At 46.9% G+C, this 17,286-nt stretch overlaps 1 protein-coding gene across 3 annotated transcripts in view; it reads right to left on the reverse strand.

Annotated features, from left to right (window-relative positions):
• Positions 1-895: 895 nt before the first annotated feature.
• The window catches only part of C4H20orf194 (chromosome 4 C20orf194 homolog), a 139,872-nt gene continuing 123,481 nt past the window's right edge, over positions 896-17,286 (reverse strand). For 2 of the 3 annotated variants that reach the window (XM_028878583.2, XM_028878582.2), the window contains exons 30-37: positions 16,482-16,617; positions 13,796-13,882; positions 8,601-8,707; positions 8,190-8,264; positions 6,793-6,995; positions 5,376-5,441; positions 4,347-4,440; positions 896-3,817 (exon numbers count right to left, since the gene is read on the reverse strand). In XM_028878583.2, the coding sequence (XP_028734416.1) occupies positions 3,705-3,817; positions 4,347-4,440; positions 5,376-5,441; positions 6,793-6,995; positions 8,190-8,264; positions 8,601-8,707; positions 13,796-13,882; positions 16,482-16,617 (881 nt within the window). In that variant the 3' untranslated portion in view covers positions 896-3,704. The remainder of the gene's footprint in view (positions 3,818-4,346; positions 4,441-5,375; positions 5,442-6,792; positions 6,996-8,189; positions 8,265-8,600; positions 8,708-13,795; positions 13,883-16,481; positions 16,618-17,286) is intronic. The other variant, XM_028878584.2, reaches the window with a different exon arrangement.

A 17,286-nucleotide genomic window follows, 5' to 3' on the forward strand; every position in this document is an offset into this window, starting at 1 on the left:
AAGATGAAGCCAGTGTCCCTACTGCTGTGCCAGTTACTCTGCCTGGTGGTGACTTAGGGGCTTGAATTCAGAAAGTGGGAGTGAGGGGCAAGCCCACAGAGCTTGTAAAGGGAGTTGATCAACTTGTGAAGGCATTGTTCCAACTGCAGCTTTGCCAGGTGGTCAGGGTTGGGTGAATAAGCATGGTGGCACATGCCTATAAACCTACTACTTATGAGAACAGAACAATAAGGAGTTCTAGGCCAGCCTCTGTTACATAGCAAGTTTGAGGCCGGCCTGGGCTACATGACATCCTATTTCAAAAAAAAAAAAAAAAAAAAAAGAACAGGGCTGGAGAGATGGCTCAGCGGTTAAGAGCACTGGCTGCTCTCCCAAAGGTCCTGAGTTCAATTCCCAGCAACCACATGGTGATGGGTGACTCACAACCATCTGTAATGAGATCTGGTGCCCTCTTCTGGCCTGCAGACATGCAGACATAATACTGTTTACATAATAAATAATTGTTAAAAAAAAGAGAAAAGAACAGCAAAAAGGAGGGTGGAGGGCCTGGGGTGTAGATGGGATGCAGCCATGTGCCCAGCATGATCCACCCTGAGCCCTGCAAAAAAACAAGGCTGGGAGGTGGAGAGGAGTGGGCAGGGAGCACTTGGGAGGTGGGGGTGGGCACTTTTCTTTGGGACAGTCAGTTTTGTGTACCTCGTCTCCAGTTCCTGGGGCTCCTCAAGTGTATAAGCCAGGGTGGGTGACTGTGTGATGTGAGTTTTACCCTCCAAGTGTGAGGTTGGGATGTTTCTGGCTAGGAACATCCCAGCCAGGCTGAGAAAGTCTCCATCCAGTTCCCAGGGCTCCACCCTCCAAAGCCATATCAGGGACATGGGGACAGGCAGAGACAGAGGCAACTTATTGAGTGAGTTTATTGGTCCTTAGCGTTACATCTTAATCTCCAAGGGAAATTCACAGACACAACTGCAGATAAAAACATGTAAAATAATATAAAAATAAATTGAAGGCTACTTTTATATATTTACTGAATTAAGTAGTGTAATAAATACTATAATAAGCAAAAAGCTTCAATCACACAATTCAGTTTCACTGAAGTTATAGTAGTGTTTGTAAATATGAATTTTAAAATTTAAGTTACAAATATTAAAGCATTGAAAAACTAGTATAAAAGTGAATTTTGGCACGTAAGCGAGCTCTTCCATTAGTTTTCGACCATGGACAATGAGAAAGCCGCTTCCCACCTAATTTTCTGAGGTACAGCTATCCAACTAGTCAGCAGCATGGCTGGAATACTTACAGTTACAGTCTTTGAGTTGAACTCTTCCCTTTTGAGAAACCAGAGCTTATTACTGTGCAAAAATTCTCCAAAATCCTAACAGGATTTGGAGGGACATTTGTATTGATCACAGCCTACAGGGCTAGTACCCAGGCCTCAGGTCCAAAGCCTGAGGGCTTGGTGGGGCTAACTTGCCTCCAATATTTGCTTCCTCCCTCCGGTCAAGAAGGGGAAGTTAGTCCCACATTAAAACAAAACCACCCATAACTTCAGTGACCTCACCACTCGCACACTCACGCCGGTGATCCAAACGGAAGCTGCTGACAGGAATGTGGGCAGAAAGCATGTAAGCCCCTGGAGGGTTCTGCCTGTCCCGGAAACCGATCCCTACAATCCCTGCTGGCTCCCTGATACCTATTCATGTCCAAGACCAGAGGCTGAAGCAGGGTCATGGCTCTCCTCTGGAGACAGCCTCAGAGCACACTCTTGGACCAAAAGGACTCAAGGGATGCTGAATTCCACAGTCAAAGTCAAGAGACCGCAGGTTGTGGGAGCAGCACAGGAGAAGCATGGTCCCCTGCTGGTCCTCAAAGAACTCACAGTGTGTGGTTGCTGGGCCCCTCCAGACTCCCAGTAGGCTGGGGAATATCTACGGAGGCTTCAGCTAGCTTTGCCTTCTGGGGGCAAAGAACTTCTGAATGTTCTACCTTTTCTTCAAAACCACAGTTTTATATTCAAGTTGAGGTAATCAGTTTTCCCTCTTAAGAGGAATGGGGCAGTGGGGCAGGCTGGTGAAAGCACATTTCTATGGACAATGGTCAGAAACCAAGTTCACCACATAGTGTGGCCCCAACCCCTCTTTAAAAACGCTTTTGCGCAGCAGCCAGACTGCCAGGCCAGAGCAGCCAGAGCTCTTGATCTAGAGCTTCCACTGAAAACTTCACAGTAACCCTGCAGGAAATGAAATGGCCTGTGGTTCCCCCCACCCCCCAAAGGAAATGAAATAGCTTTGTGGTTCCCCCTTTCCCTTTATAAGGCTGCTAGCTCAAATTTTAGTTTTTAAAAAGAGCTTGGTGAAGATAAAGGGAGCTATAGTAACTCATTGCTTATTAATCAATTGCACTTAAGATCTATGCTACTGAACCCCAGGCAGAAGTCAGGGATTTCCGGACTGGAGCTCAACAGGAGGGCCCTGTCACCAGTGTGTTTTGGAGCTGGGATTGGAGCGCATGTGCCTTTCTCACGAGCTTTTCTTAATGCAAGGTTTTTTATCCAATGATACTTGTAATTTGCTTTGTTTGGCTTCAATTTTTTTCATAATACAAGTATACTTCATTGACAAGCCTTGATTATTACTTTGCTTTTTGCACAAAGAGCTCCATTACCAGGCACCTGACCCCATGTGCTCCATCCACCCATGGTGCCAGGGCCCTTCCTCAAAAGCCTCTCTACATTACAGAACACGATGCTGGCTTTACCTATGTGCTTCTTCCTAAGGCATGCAAAAAGTCCATGAAACTCAGAAAACACGTATAGCCCAAGCAGCAGAGGCACTCAAGTCCTAGTAGATATCACCTTTAGTGACCTTAGGAAGGTCAGTCTTGGGATGCAAATTAGTTTACCTCTGCTGTATGGTCCAATCTTAAAAAAAAAAAAACCACTGGAGGGGACTCTAATTTGGACATCTGAATTCTTGAAACTCCTGCTTCTTAGGAACCAACTAAACAAATCCAGGGACAGTTTCAGGGGAGGTTTTCTGAAATGTATTGCCTTCCATGATGGGGGTGAGGAGGCTGGGTGTCAGAGACCAACAGCCTTCCCCCAAATGATTAGACCTTGGGCCCAAGACAACCAGTTGCAGGATATTCACCTTGACCGGGAGGTGAGGCACTGCCAGGGCTGGGGCAGCAGGCCTGCTCTTGTCTCTGAATTAGAGACCGAAGTGATGCCACCGGGGAGCTCTAGGACCAGGCCCATGGGAATGCTGCTATTAACTCAGAAAGCATCAGATCTTGCTTCCATTCATCCCACAAAAGTACTCTCATCCAGAAAGCATTGTGGATCTCTGCCTGGCCACGGCTTAGGCAACCAGAGGTCCTTCGAATCCCAGCAGATCTACTGTGCAAGCCAAAGGCTTCCTTCTCCTCAGCCTCCCATGGTGCTCAGCAGTCCAAGGGAGATTCTTATCAGACACCCGGAGCTGCTGGACCACAGGGCAGTCAGTGCTAGCTGCTCCTCCTGTGCACAGCCCCCCTCAGTGGTACACACAATGCCTTTCAGGATGCAGAGAAGAGAGAACAAAGACAACATGTACTATGGCAGGCACAGGCCAAGGAGGACAGAGACAGCCCCTTCAGGAGGGGCCTCAGGAAAGATGGACACCCATTCATTCATTCATCTCTGGTGGGCACAGGCCCAGCTTTCTTTAGGGCTTCTGTTCAAAGAGGTCACGGTATTCCTGCTGCTCCAGCTCGCGGTTGTACCTCTCGATCTCCCGGTTGGCCTCTTCCACATAATCATTCATGAACTGGTCCATGACTGGTACCTGGTTAAGGAGGTGAGCTGTGAAGACAGGTGAGCCTGGAAGACAGGAAGAAGCACTTCTCCTAGGGGGACCTGGAGGCAGGTGAGGCATAGGGAACCAGAGTATCTAACACAGAGCATCCCAGCTGCAGTGAGGGTAACAGGCATCATCGAGGGCTAGAACCAAGCTCTTGGGTTTTATCGGCACACTGAAGCTCGCTAGTCTTGCATTTCATCCTGTCCATCTCTTCACACATGGACTGCTGTAACAGGCCACCTTCATTTTGTATGTCATGACCCTGGTGTTACCAGAGCTGCCTTCCAACCCCACTTCATGGAGTGTGACAGTGCAACCGCTCAATAAAGGGCAGATCTAAGGCCAACAACTTTGAAAGGACAGCACGGACGGTCCCTGCAACCCCCAGTCTACAGACCCTGCCGCACCTAGGGCTTGGCTGTGCCGGCCCTAGAGGATGCCCACTTTACGGGAGAGGCCTGCATCCCCCAGATTTTCACACTGGGACCAAACTGTTTCCAAGGATACGTGGGTGAAAATCGGTCTTGTCCCCAAAGAAGTTAACAAACTGGGTGCCATTGTAAAAGTAGCCTGCAGGTAGGGGATCCAGGTGGCGTTTCACCTGTTGGAAAAGAATCCTGTTGAATTATCTGACAACTTTTTATCATTTATTCATTCAAAACAAATAAACAGAGCTGGGTGGGCATGGTGGCCCACACCTTTAATCTAAGCACCCTGAAAGCACAGGTATGTGGATCTCTAGGAGTTTGAGGCTAGCCTGGTCTACATAGTGAGTTCCAGGCCAGCTAACTAACTGCATAGGTAGCTCAGTAGTTTAGAGTACCAGCTGTTCTTTCAGAGGATCCAGGTTCAGTTGTAACTCCAGTTCAGGGATCTGACACCCTCTTCTGGCTTCTACAGGCACCTGGTGTGATGCACAGACACTGGAACTAGTGATAGCCTATTATGGGGCCTGAGGAAGAGGCTTGGGGTCACCCAGGAAATCTCATTTTGACCTTAGGATCCCATAGCCTTCCCATGAACAGCTGTCTACACGGCTTTCTTCTGAGCCTCAGCTGGCTTCTGTGTGATATATCTTTTTTTAAAAAAATTATTTAAGTTTATCTTATGTGCATTGGTGTGAAGGTGTCAGGTCCCCTAGAACTGGAGTTACAGACAGTTGTGAGCTGCCATGTGGGTGCTGGGAATTGAACTCAGGTCCTCTGAATGAACAGCTAGTGCTCTTAGCCCCTGAGCCATCTCTCCAGCCCCCTGTGTGATATATCTTAAGCAGAGATCTTGTAGAACTACTTGGGCAGGGTGAGAAAGCCAGGCCTCCCATTATCCAGTCCTCTTACAGGTACAAGATCTCTTCCATCTCATGACAGGTCACAGCACACGTGCTACAGGGTTAGCTTCTTGACCAGCTTCCCTCTGTGTCCTGAGAGAAGCAAGAATGCCAGGACATCCCACAAATAGTCCCTTAGCCTAGGAACCCAAGACAGCACTACAGATCTAGGACAAGTCAGGGAGGGGAAGCTAGGGCAGGCCACTTACGTGGATGTTCTTGATCTCCTGCTGGGTCAGCATTCCCCTGGTTTTCAGAGCTTTCCTCTGAGGCTTCTATGCAGATGTAGAGAAAACATACATTTCAACAGAGCTGAGGGAGCACCAGGGTAGCTAAAGGCTCAAAGGAATTTGGGGGCAGGTTACATGTCAAAGATCCCAGGAGAGGGAAGAGCATATGAACCAGCTTTTGTGGACATGCTGTCTTGTCTACTCCCCTGAGGAAACTTCTTTCCCACCACAGAGCCCTGCAGGACAGCTGGAAACAAACGGTAGGAGAGCCCAGTGCTTTGCAAATGGGCACAAGCCTGCCTCTTGGCAGGGTCTTTTTTTTTTTTTTTTTTTTTTTTTTTGAGACAGGGTTTCTCTGCGTAGCTTTGTGCCTTTCCTGGAACTCACTCTGTATCCCAGGCTGGCCCAAAACTCAGAGTTCTGCCTGCCTCTGCCTCCTGAGTGCTGGGATTAAAGGCGTTCGCCACCGCCCGGCTCTTTTGCCAGATTTTTATGCTTAAGCCACAACGACAGATAATGGAAGCCTGAGGTTTCACAGTCTAGTAACATTTAAGACCTTATCCAAAGCAGGGAGTGGTGACACACACCTGTAATCAATCCCTGCACTTGGGAGGTTTAAAGCAGGAGGATCAAAAATTGGAGCCAGCCTGGCCTACACAGTGAGATTCCACCTAACCACCTCAGTCAAAACACCCAACCTCCTAAAAAACACCTCCCTCAAACAAAAGCAAAATCCAAAACAAAAGAATTTCCCACATGAGGCAGCTCACAGCTTCTAGAAGACTGTCGTCAATGGACAAGACCCAGGACCTGGCAGCTCTCCTCCTGGAGTTCCAGGACGAGGCAAGCCAGAGAGACTGTCTGCACTTAGCACCACAGCTTCTGGGCTGCAGGGATGCTCAGCAGCACCGAGCACGTTCTTCCGGGGACCTGGGGTTGACTCCAGCACCCACAGTTACCTGTAACTCCAGTTCTAGGGGGTCTGACCTCTTCTGGCCTCCGCAGGCACCAAGCACGCATGTGGTGCAGACATATATGCAAGCAAAACACCCATATACATAAAATAAAATAAAAAAATACACAGGGCCAGGTCTTTAATCTCAGCACTCCAGAGGCAGGAGGATCTCTGTGAGTTCAAGGCCAGTCTGGTCTACATAGTTCTAGGATAGCCAGGGTTACACAAAGACCCTGTTCAGAAAAACAAATAAAAAAATACCCTAAACACAAAGCACAGTACTGCCACATCTGCCTGGAGTTTGCCCCACAGGCTGCTTCTTAATCCCCAAGCGTCCCTATGAGGTGTAGACCAGTGGGTGTCAGAGAGGAGGAGGCCAGGGTCAATGGAGTGTGCAGGTCACATGTATCTGGGTTCAGCTATGTTGGTTTTGTGAGTCACCTGCTTGGCTGACTGTCGTAGCCAGTCTTTGAGGCTGTCTTCCTTCAGGGAGCAGCCAATGAACACAAGGTAGCATTCTGGCTGCCCACTGTCTTGAGGTGTGCTTCTTGAGTTGGGGGGTGGAGTGGGTCCCTCCAAAACTGGCATAATGCTCAGGGAATTGGTCAAAGTGTTGTGGCAGACCTCCATGGTCTTCTCAGAATCTGCACAGAGAACACATTTGTCCCTGAGACCAAATCCCAAAAGACTGCTACACTGTAACAGTGTTGGCAGGTTGACAGATTCCTAGAACTAACATGAGGGGTAGTGGCAAGTTGGAAAGGATGAGTAGGAGTTATGGCTTGGTTGGTGTGGGCGATGAGACACACACTGTTAACGGGGCAGAGGAACACAGGAGGAAGAAGAGGCTTGTAGGCAGGATAAGCTGGCCATTCCATGGTGTCTGCAAGGCTGTAGGAGAGGTAGCTGCACTGACTGGAAAGCCCAGGAAAGCAGCAACACCCCCTCCCCCAGGGCTGAATGCAGTGTCTGGCTGTGACACCCAGGACTAAGCACCACCCAGCAGCCTGAGGGGCAGCTGCCTGAGGAAGGAGGCTGGGGAGGTGGCTGATGCTCTTCTGGAGAACCTGGGTTTGAGTCTCAGCACCCACACAGTGGCTCACACCACCTGTAATTCCAGGTGCAGGGGATAAAATGAGCACCAGGTACACATGTGGTACACACATACATGCTGGCAAACCACCCATCAATGTAAATAGAACAGATTTATAAAAGAATGGAAGAAAGCATGGACACACATTAGCTGGGCTCCAGTGGCCTTGTCCTATAGCCCAATCTTCTGACTCTTGTGGAAGAGCTATATACTGCTCACTGGAGTTCCCGGCTCCAAGATTTAAAGACAGCCAGCAGAATCCCTTCATCCCTTCAGCTCTAATAAACTGCTGTGGTTCTTCTTTTCTGCCTCTGGACTTCGACAAATGCTGCTCTTTTTCCTTGGCATTTGCTCCTCTTCCTCAACAGTGAGCTGATATGTTTGAGGTCCTTTCTGACCTCCGTCCTCAGAAAATCAATGGGGTTATAAGGGTTCCAGGGGGGCTAAGGCTTACTAAACAAAAGGGAAGAAAATGCAGAGTTCTAAGACTCTGACCAGACTGGGAGCTCTGGTTTTGTCAAGTCTGGGAGGAGGGCTAGGAAGAGGCCATGGATGACTCAAGGGTATGGGGTGGAGGTCTTTAGAATGTGGCAATCAAGGAGATGTGGAGAGCAGCCCAAGGGTAGAGGGCAGATTCTCCACTGTGGAAGAGAGGCCTGGGTCAGTTGGTTCTCAGAGCAGAGTAGTGCAGAGAAGCTATGAGCTCACACCACAAGCCACGAGTGCCCAAGCTACCAAGACTCACCTGAAAACTTCACTTTGCCAAGGATGTGGTAGATATTTCCAGAGAAGGGACTTGGCTTGATGGAAGACTGAATTGCTGGTGGAGGAAAAGGATAGAATGTCAGCTATCTGGATGCAGAGGCCAAGCTTAGGCCAACATAGAAGGACAGGTCAGGGTCAGGAGAAGGGCTCAAGGTTCACAGCTGCCATCTCCATCTCCTCCCACCCGGGGCCTCTGCCACTATTCCCTCGGAGTGATCAAAGTATGGCCCCACATAGTCAGAACAGGGGACTCTGAGCCCGTCAAACCCCTACCTGCTTTTGATCCTGACAGTATGGAGAAGAGAAGACACCATGGATACTGACTGAAATGGGGCCACAGGGGAGGGGCAACCCTTTCATTGGGGTGAACCATGTCCTAGCCACAGCTCACCTTTACACTTGGTCACAAAGCGGGTTTTCTCTAGAGGTCGGTCAAACCACACGCAGATCTGAACCATTAGTGGAAAGACGGATCCGGAATCAAATTTACCTTCATACCTAAAAGTATTTTTTAAAATGTAAGAACAAGTATTTTTTTTTTAAATTCTTTGACAGATTCATGTATATATATAATAAGCTGTAGTCCCCTTTGCCCTATCTCATCCATTCAGTGTTTGGGGGTTCACTGTTATATAGTCTATCTTGGGATGAACTGTCCATCATTTGTTTAATCCTCTCTCACTAATACACTATTTTGTTTACAGTATATTTTTCTTTTTTTCTACATGAGCTAGGGTCTTATCTATACTAGGTTGGTCTCAAATTTGCTATGTAACCAAGGATGACCTTAAATTTCTGATCCTCTTGGCATCCATTCCTTAATTCAGAGACTAAAAACATGGACACCACACCTAGTTTATATGGCGCTAGAGACTGATTGCTTTGTTTTTCTCTGTGTAGCCCTGGCTGTCCTGGAACTCTAGCTCTGTAGACCAGGTTGGCTTCTAACTCAGAGAATCTCCTGCCTCTGCCTCCTGAGTGCTGGGATTAAAGGCGTGCGTCACCACTATTCGGCTAAAGCAGTTTCCAGTGTGTATACCTCTGCTTTACTGTGAGACTGGAAAGCATGCTGGCTCCTTGGAGCAAGCCCTTCCTGAGAACTCCCTCAGACCTGCTGACACCGGGAGTCCTTCCAAACCCAGCAGGAGCCACTCCTACCCCATTTCCAGCTTTGGACTGGAGAATCACCTGCTTCAGCTTCCAAACCAGCTGGATTACTTTCAACACTCCAAACAAGCCCATCTCACAGTGGTTCTCTGGAAGGGACTAAGGAGATGGGATGCCACTGATGTGTTTCTATTTCTTAGATTTTCAGCTCAGCAGTCACACTGCTTGTCACAGACCCATTAAGAACAGGGCTAAACTCAGAGCATTATTGTGTGTGTGTGTGTGTGTGTGCGCGCGCGCGCGCGCGCGCGCGCGCGAGCGCACTTGCCACAGTGCACACATGGAGGTCAGAGGACAGCTTGCAGGAGTTGGTTTTCTTCTTTCACTGTGAGGGACTCAGGGATAGAACTCAGGCCACAGGGCTTGGTGGCAAAGCTTCTTTAACCACTGAGCCATTTTGCTAGCCCTTTAAAAAGTTTGTTTTTTGAGTCAGGGTTTCACTAAACAGCCTTGGCTGTCCTGCAGATTGCTGTGTAAATCAGGCTGGTCTCTAACTTAGAGATCCACCTGTCTCTGCCTCTCAGTACTGAGATCACAGGCTCTCACCACTGTGCTCTGTCTCCTTGTAAAGTTTTTTGAGACAGGGTTTCATGTAGCCCATGAGAGCGAACTGGAGCTTACCATGTAACCAAGGATAATCCTGAGCTCCTAATCCTCCTGTCTCTACTTCTGATTGCTGGGATAACAGTGTGCCACCATGCCTTACTTGGAATAGGTTTTTCTCTTTCATTGTTTTTTTTTAAAAAAAGATTTATTTATTTTTACTCTATATGTATATGTATTTTGCCTGAATGTGTATTTGTATCATATGCACTCTGGAACTGGAGTTTACAGAGAGCTTTGAACTGCACCATATCAGTGCTGGGAATCAAAACAGGGTTCTCTTCAAGAGAAGCAAGTACTCTTAACTGTTGAGCCATCTCTCCAGCTCCCTAGACTTTTTTTTTTTTTTTTTTTTTGGTTTTTTGAGACAGGGTTTCTCTGTGTAGCTTTGCGCCTTTCCTGGATCTCGCTCTGTAGCTCAGGCTGGCCTCGAACTCACAGAGATCCACCTGGCTCTGCCTCCCAAGTGCTGGGATTAAAGGCATGCACCACCACCACCAGGCTCGACTTTTATTTTTTCTTTTTTTGGTTTTTGAGACAGGGTTTCTTTGTGTAGCCTTGGCTGTCCTAGAACTAGCTCTGTAGACCAGGCTGGCCTCAAACTCAGAGATCCACCTGCCTCTGCCTTCCAAGTGCTGGGATTAAAAGCATGCACAACCACCAACTTGCTTAGACTTCTCTTTAAAAGTAAAAATATCATTTGTTTTGTGAATGTATGGGGGAGGTACATAGCATGTATGGATATAAAGGTCAGAGGACAACTTGTGGGGTGGTTTCTCTCCTTCTCCACGAGGGTCACTGGTTTGGTGGCTGACCCATCTCAACAGCCCAGCCTTTTCTTAAGTATGTAATTATGCTTCCCAACTGCCACATTAGCCCTTGCTAGGTCTTCTAGTCTATTGTATTTTTATATTCATTTCATTTATTTTATTGTTTTTGAATTTTGGAGACAGTATTTCTATATAGTACAGGCTGGCTTACCCAAACTCCCCATCCACCTGCATTAGTTTCCTGCAGGCTCCAATCACAGGCATGTGCTATCACACTGTCTAGTGCTACAATTCTGAGTTTATAGCCAGAAGCATTTCATTCTTGAAGTTTCTTTAAAGTTATATGTTGACGCATTTGCACAGTGAACGTGTCCCCTCTCTATGTAAAATAGTTATTTGAAGACTATGGGCTTCTCTGATATTTGAATCTCTCTGGGAATTTGTAGGGACATGGGGAAAAGCAGCATTTCTATGCAGACTAAGAAGAAATGATTCCACTAGGGAAGGTGGAAGTGGAGCTGGTAAGAACAGAGGGATAATGAGGGAGATGGCTAAGCTCTGCCATGACGTCCTTAAATCAGAGCCAGCTCATTCTGCGGCTGAGCCTGGCCCAGGTGGGAAGGAAGAGCAGAACTGTCATCCTGTGAAGAGGCGACATGTCCCAGTCCCTCAGTGTGAAGACAAAAGGGAAGGCATGAAGGTGGCTCCCAAGGGCTGGGGTTCAAACTTCGCCATCCTGCCTGCTGTTTCTTTCTTTTTTTTTTCTCTCTCTCTTTTCTTTTGGTTTTGTTTTTTTGAGGCAGGGTTTCTCTGTGTAGTCCTGGCTGTCCTGGAACTCCTCTGTAGCCCAGGCTGGCCACAAACAGAGATCTGCCTGCCTCTGCCTCCCGAGTGCTGGGATTAAAGGTGAGTGCCACTATCACCCAGCTTCTTTCTTTCTTTAATTTACAATTTTTCTTTCTTTAATTTTCTTTTTAAAACAGGATCTCATGTAGTATAGGCTGGCCTCAAACTTGATATGGAGCTGAGGAAGACCTTGAGGCTCTGATCCTCCTTCATAGATTATAGGCAAACACACCACATCCGGCCTTGGTGGTCCTGGGGCTAGAACACAGCGCTTCAGTATGCTAGGCAAAACTCTACCAGCTGAGCTGCGCCCCAGCCCCTACTACTTGCTTCTTTTTAGCTAAGACATAATTATTTTGTTTAAGCACAAGGACACACCCACCATTTAAGGAAGTATGATCAGAGCTTTCTTCTAAGAATATAGCTGAAAACCTCTAATTTTTACACATCAACCTGAGGTTATATATATTTTGAGACAGGGTCTTTCTGGCTTAGAACTCGGAGTGATTCTCCTACCTCAGTCTCTGAAATGCTAGGTTTACAGACTTGGGCAAGCAACCAAACCCAGACCCTAAACTGAGTTTTTTAAGTCATTTTGTTTTGCTTTATAGCATAGTGCAATCAGTTTTTAAACTGATGTAAATAATCAGTGGTAGAAGGGATTGTGTGGAGGATGACTAAGGTGTCTGGAAGAAGTCAGGTTAATTCTGGCCAAGTGTGAATAATGTCTTCTAGTAAACTTTTCTTCTAAACCTACAGAAAGGAAGTAATCATTGAATGTAGGGATAAATGCTTCCAGGACTCCAGAAAATCGGTTCTGGGATGAGAGAAATTGCTCACTGTGTAAAGTGCTTGCCACATAAGTATAAGAACACATGTTTAGATCACCAGCACACATATGAACCAGATGTGTTGGCATGTGCCTGCAGCCCCAGTGCTGGGGAGAAGATAGGTAGATTCTAAGGGCTTGCTGGCCAGCTGATATAGCCAAACATCAGCTCTAGGTTCAGAGAGACATTGTCTCAAAACACAGAGAGGGACAGGGGAAGAGACCTGAAACTGACTGCTGGTTTCCACACGCTCACACACAGTCAAGTGCACATGCACACATACACAGAAAGAGGGAGGGAGGGAGGGAGGGAGGGAGGGAGGAAGGGAAGGGAGGGAGGAAGGAAGGAAGGAAGGAAGGAAGGGGCTTAGAGCTAGATATGGTAGCTCAGGCCTTAATTCTGGCACTCAGGAGGCTGAAACAAGAAGATTGTGAGTTCAAGGCCAGCCTAGGTACATAGTGAGATCCTGTCTTAAAACAACAACAAGCAGCAGCCTGGCACAGTGGGCCAGCCTGTAACCCAGCACTCGGGAGAAGGCAGGAGGAGAGCAGGGAAAGGCAGTGGGGATGTGGGGCTGTCTTGAAAGTGGGCTCTGGACTCGGACAATCTGGGTCTGAAATCCAGCTCTTTCAGTCACTAGCTTGGACACGTCACTGGACTTCTGCCTCTGTCATCTGTAAATGTGAAGAATGGTGGCATTTATGATGTGTCATGCTGATATGAAATAAAAAATCCAAGAGAGGCAAGGTTCTGAAGCAGCACTGCTCAGCAGAGCTTCCTGCCATCATGGGTGTGCTGGCTCTGCATTGCCAGGACTGTGGCTGACAGGCACAGGCAGCCACAGTTAACTCTAAACTTAATTTATATTAACATTATACTCAGAAGCTGTGTCTTAGAACAATGCCTAGCCCCAGGGCTAGCTCAGGTGATGACGGTATTAGAGTAAGATTATGGTGGATTGGCAGATCTCTTTTCTCCTCCTTTTGGAGAGGTTCTTGAGCTGGGAGATGGCTGCAGAGAACGGTCCATGGATCTCGTTAGCAGAAGCCTACCTATTCTAGACGGCTGACTACGTACTCTAGATGGCTATGTACTCTGAGATTTTTACCTGGGGAATCTAAGCCTTAGTGCTGTGCCACCAAGAACCACTGTACTTGGTGCCTGCAGGATGACCCCTGAATCGCAATGTTCAGAGAGGCTCAGAATGTGGAGCCCTGGCCCTTGGCAAGGCTATCAGGGCAGGGCAGTTTATCCCAATCAACACATCTGACTCTTGTGAATCATATATGGTATGGTCATTTCTGCTCTTTCTTCGCTGTAGATGTGGCTCACATTTCCTTTTCAAGCTACTATTCAGTAATGATACTTGCCAGCCCGGAAACATTAAGTATCGAGAACGTAGCATCTGGGGACTTGAAAAACTGTTTTCTGAGAGAATCAGCTCAATGTCTTCATTCCTATAAAAACACAGAGAAGCAGAGAAGACCCAGGTTAATTAGGATTGTCAATATTAACCTCTCCACACATTCATGCCTTTTTTTTCTTGACAAAGAATATTAATATTGGTTGTATGTGTAACAGTTCATTTCTAAATACTTCAATATGTATCTTCTAAGAATAGTTTCTCATAGGCAGAGACAGACAGATTTCTGTGAGTTTGGTCTATATAGTGAGTTTCAGACCATTTAGGGCTACATAGAGACCCTGTCTCACAACAAACAAAACAAAACAAAAACTGCCCAAAAAACAAAACAAAACTTTCTCTTACAGGACCATAATATAATTTTTTTTTTTTGAGACAGGGTTTCTCTGTATAGCTTTGGAGCCTGTCCTGGAACTCACTCTGTAGACCAGGTTGGCCTCGAACTCACAGAGATTCACCCGCCTCAGATGGGATGAAAGGTGTGCTCCACCACCACCTGCCTCACAGTATACTATTACACCTGAGGAATGTAGTATGACAATCAGCAGTGTTTAAAGGCAGAATTTCAGGTCCTACCCAGGACTCACTGAATCAGAAACTTTTACCTCTGCTTTCTCAAGGGCTGGGATTACAGACATGTACTGCCAAGCCTGGTTGATCTGGTGACGTCGATCAGTACCTAGGTGATGGATGTTGTCTTCATTGACTCACAGCAGAGAGGTGCATGCTATCAGAGTGTCCCATTACCGTTTTTGTTTAATCATTTGGTCAGCACAGTGCCTGCCAGATCTTAAGAATGTAAAGGTGGGGGCGGGGCTGGAGAGTTGATTCCCAGCACCTGCTGTTCTTGCAGAGGACCAGAGTTTGATTCCAGGATCCTATGGTGGCTTACAGTCATCCACAGTTTTTGTTCCAGGGGGTTTGATGCCCTGCTCTGACCTTCCCAGGCACCAGGCAAGACACAGTCATGTCTCCAGCCCTCCATTTAGGTCGGTGTGTGGAAGCAGGGACTGGATGTAGGGTGCTGCACCTGCTAACAAGCGTGGGCCACTACACCCAGCCTTTTATACGGGTGCTGAGGATCAACCCAGGTCCTCATGCTTACATGGCAAGTGCTTTACTGACTGACGATTTCCCTGGATAACAAAACAGTATTTTTTGTTTACATTTATTTTTTGTGAATGTACATGTGAAGTTGACCTCTGGCTCCACACACATGCCCACAGAGATGCACTTCCCCAGTGCTATTTAAAGGTATGTGTACATGTGAGGCCACGGTATGTGTGTCGACGATGTCCGAGAACAGCTATAGGAGGCTCATGTACCACGTGGACTCCAGGGATCAAACTCACTCTCCTGCTTGGTGGCAAGTACTCCTCCTACTGAGCCATCTTGCCTGCCCCTCAGCTGGTTTTTTTTTTTTTTTTTGTGTGTGTGTGTGTGTGTGTGTGTGTGTGTGTTTTGTTTTGTTTTTTTGAGACAGGATTTCTCTGTGTAACAGTCTTGGCTGTCCTGAAACTCTTTGTAGACCAGGCTGGCCTCAAACTCACAGAGATCCGCTTGCCTCTGCCTCCCAAGTGCTTGGGTCAAAGGTGTGAGCCTCCACCACCCAGCTGGTTTTTGTTTTTAAGACAAGGTTCTAGGTATGTAGCCCAGATTGGTTTGAACTTGAACTCATCTTGGCTTCCCAATGTCGGGGATTCAGAATGCACATCATGTCCTGCAACCTTTTTTTTTTTTTTTTTTTTTTAATACAGAAGGTATTTACATGGTTTAAAAAACTGAAACTATATATAATAAAATACTATGTTCCTTTGAGTCTGCAGCAGGGCAAATCAAATCATTACATAATGAGCACTTTGCTCATTTACAAATTCTCTGTTATTAGTTTGCAGTCTGGACCAAGACCATGAAATAAAGAGAGCATTTTCTCTATTCTCTATACCATCTCTCTCTCATCTTAACACATGGACCGTTGATGACAGTCCTGACTTCTATTCTTCAAAGTGTGAGAAATAATCTGTCAAAACAAAGTAACAAAATGTCTCAAAACATTATAGGATAGTGATAAATGGGGTCCTCTTGATGACTTTATTTAAGAAAGGTGTGGTGGTTGACTTTAACCCCAGAGCCTAGTAAACAGAGCTAGGTGGGTCTCTCTGAGTTCTAAGCAAGCCAGAGATGCAAAGTGGGACCCCACATCAAACAAAAACTGGCTGTTCTTCCAGAGGACCCTGGTTTAATTCCCAGCACCCAAAAGGTAGGTCACAGCATCAGTAACTCCAGTTCCAGGGGATCTGACACTCTCTTCTGGACCCTGTGGGCACCAGGCATGCATGTGGTATACAGACATACACACAGGCAAAACACCTACACACATTAAAAAAAGTAGCAGTTATTATTATTATTATTATTATTATTATTATTATTGTGTGTGTGTGTGTGTGTGTGTGTGTGTGTGTGTGTGTGTGTGTATCACAGCATGCATGTGGAGGTGAGAGGACACCTTGCAGTAATCAGTTCTTTCCTTCCACCACGTGTGTCTGAGACACAGCAGGAAGACCCTTGGAGCCAGCCAGTGGGGAACCTGGGAAAGAGGCTGGGCACACAGAGCGGAGTCTGCACAAGTTTACCTTGTAACTATCCCATTTTCGGCAAGAATGAAGGCTGCACTAGGGTTGGCAGCCCTGATGAGGGCCTGCAGCTGAACAAGGAGAGGGTGCCTCTGCTCCATTGTGTGACTGGTAAACACCACATTATTCACCAAGCCTGAAGAAGAAAACCAAAATGTATCAGCCTTCAGAGTCTTGACTGGGGCTGCAGGCTCACACAAATGTGGGCCTTTGCCGCTCCCACTGACCACCTCGGCCACCATTCTTTCTCCCCTTCTAGGAATTTCCACATCTTAAGAGTGAATGCTTAGCTGCTTTACTTCCTAATCTCATATATTTTGTTTTGTTTTTGAGACAGGGTTTCACATTGTTGCTCTGGCTGGCCTGGAACTTACTATGTAGATCAGAATGGACTTCAACTTGTGGTGATCTTCCTGCTTCTGCCTCCTGAATGCTGCAATTATAGATGTGTGCCACTTGGCTGGCTTTTTGTTTTTTGAGACATGGTTTTACTAAGATGTAGCCTAGGCTTGCTGGAAATCATTATGTAGCCCAGTGTGGCCATGAATTCACAACAATCCTCCTGACTCAGGATCCTACATATTGGGATTATATCTTGAGCCACTAAGCCTAACTGCTATTCTCTTTTCACCCTCTCAGCATCATTATGTGCATACGCACATGCACTGTATAAACTGGCATGAGTTGGCTCTCTCCTTCCACCACGTGGGGACAGAAACTGAGTTCGGGTCACCTAGTACTGGTGGTGGAAGCAACTTGACCACTAAGTCATCTCACAGGCCCCCAATCTAACGTAGCTTCTCCT

This window comes from Peromyscus leucopus, chromosome 4, assembly GCF_004664715.2.
Source record: "Peromyscus leucopus breed LL Stock chromosome 4, UCI_PerLeu_2.1, whole genome shotgun sequence".
In the NCBI taxonomy this organism is placed as follows: Eukaryota; Metazoa; Chordata; class Mammalia; order Rodentia; family Cricetidae; genus Peromyscus; species Peromyscus leucopus.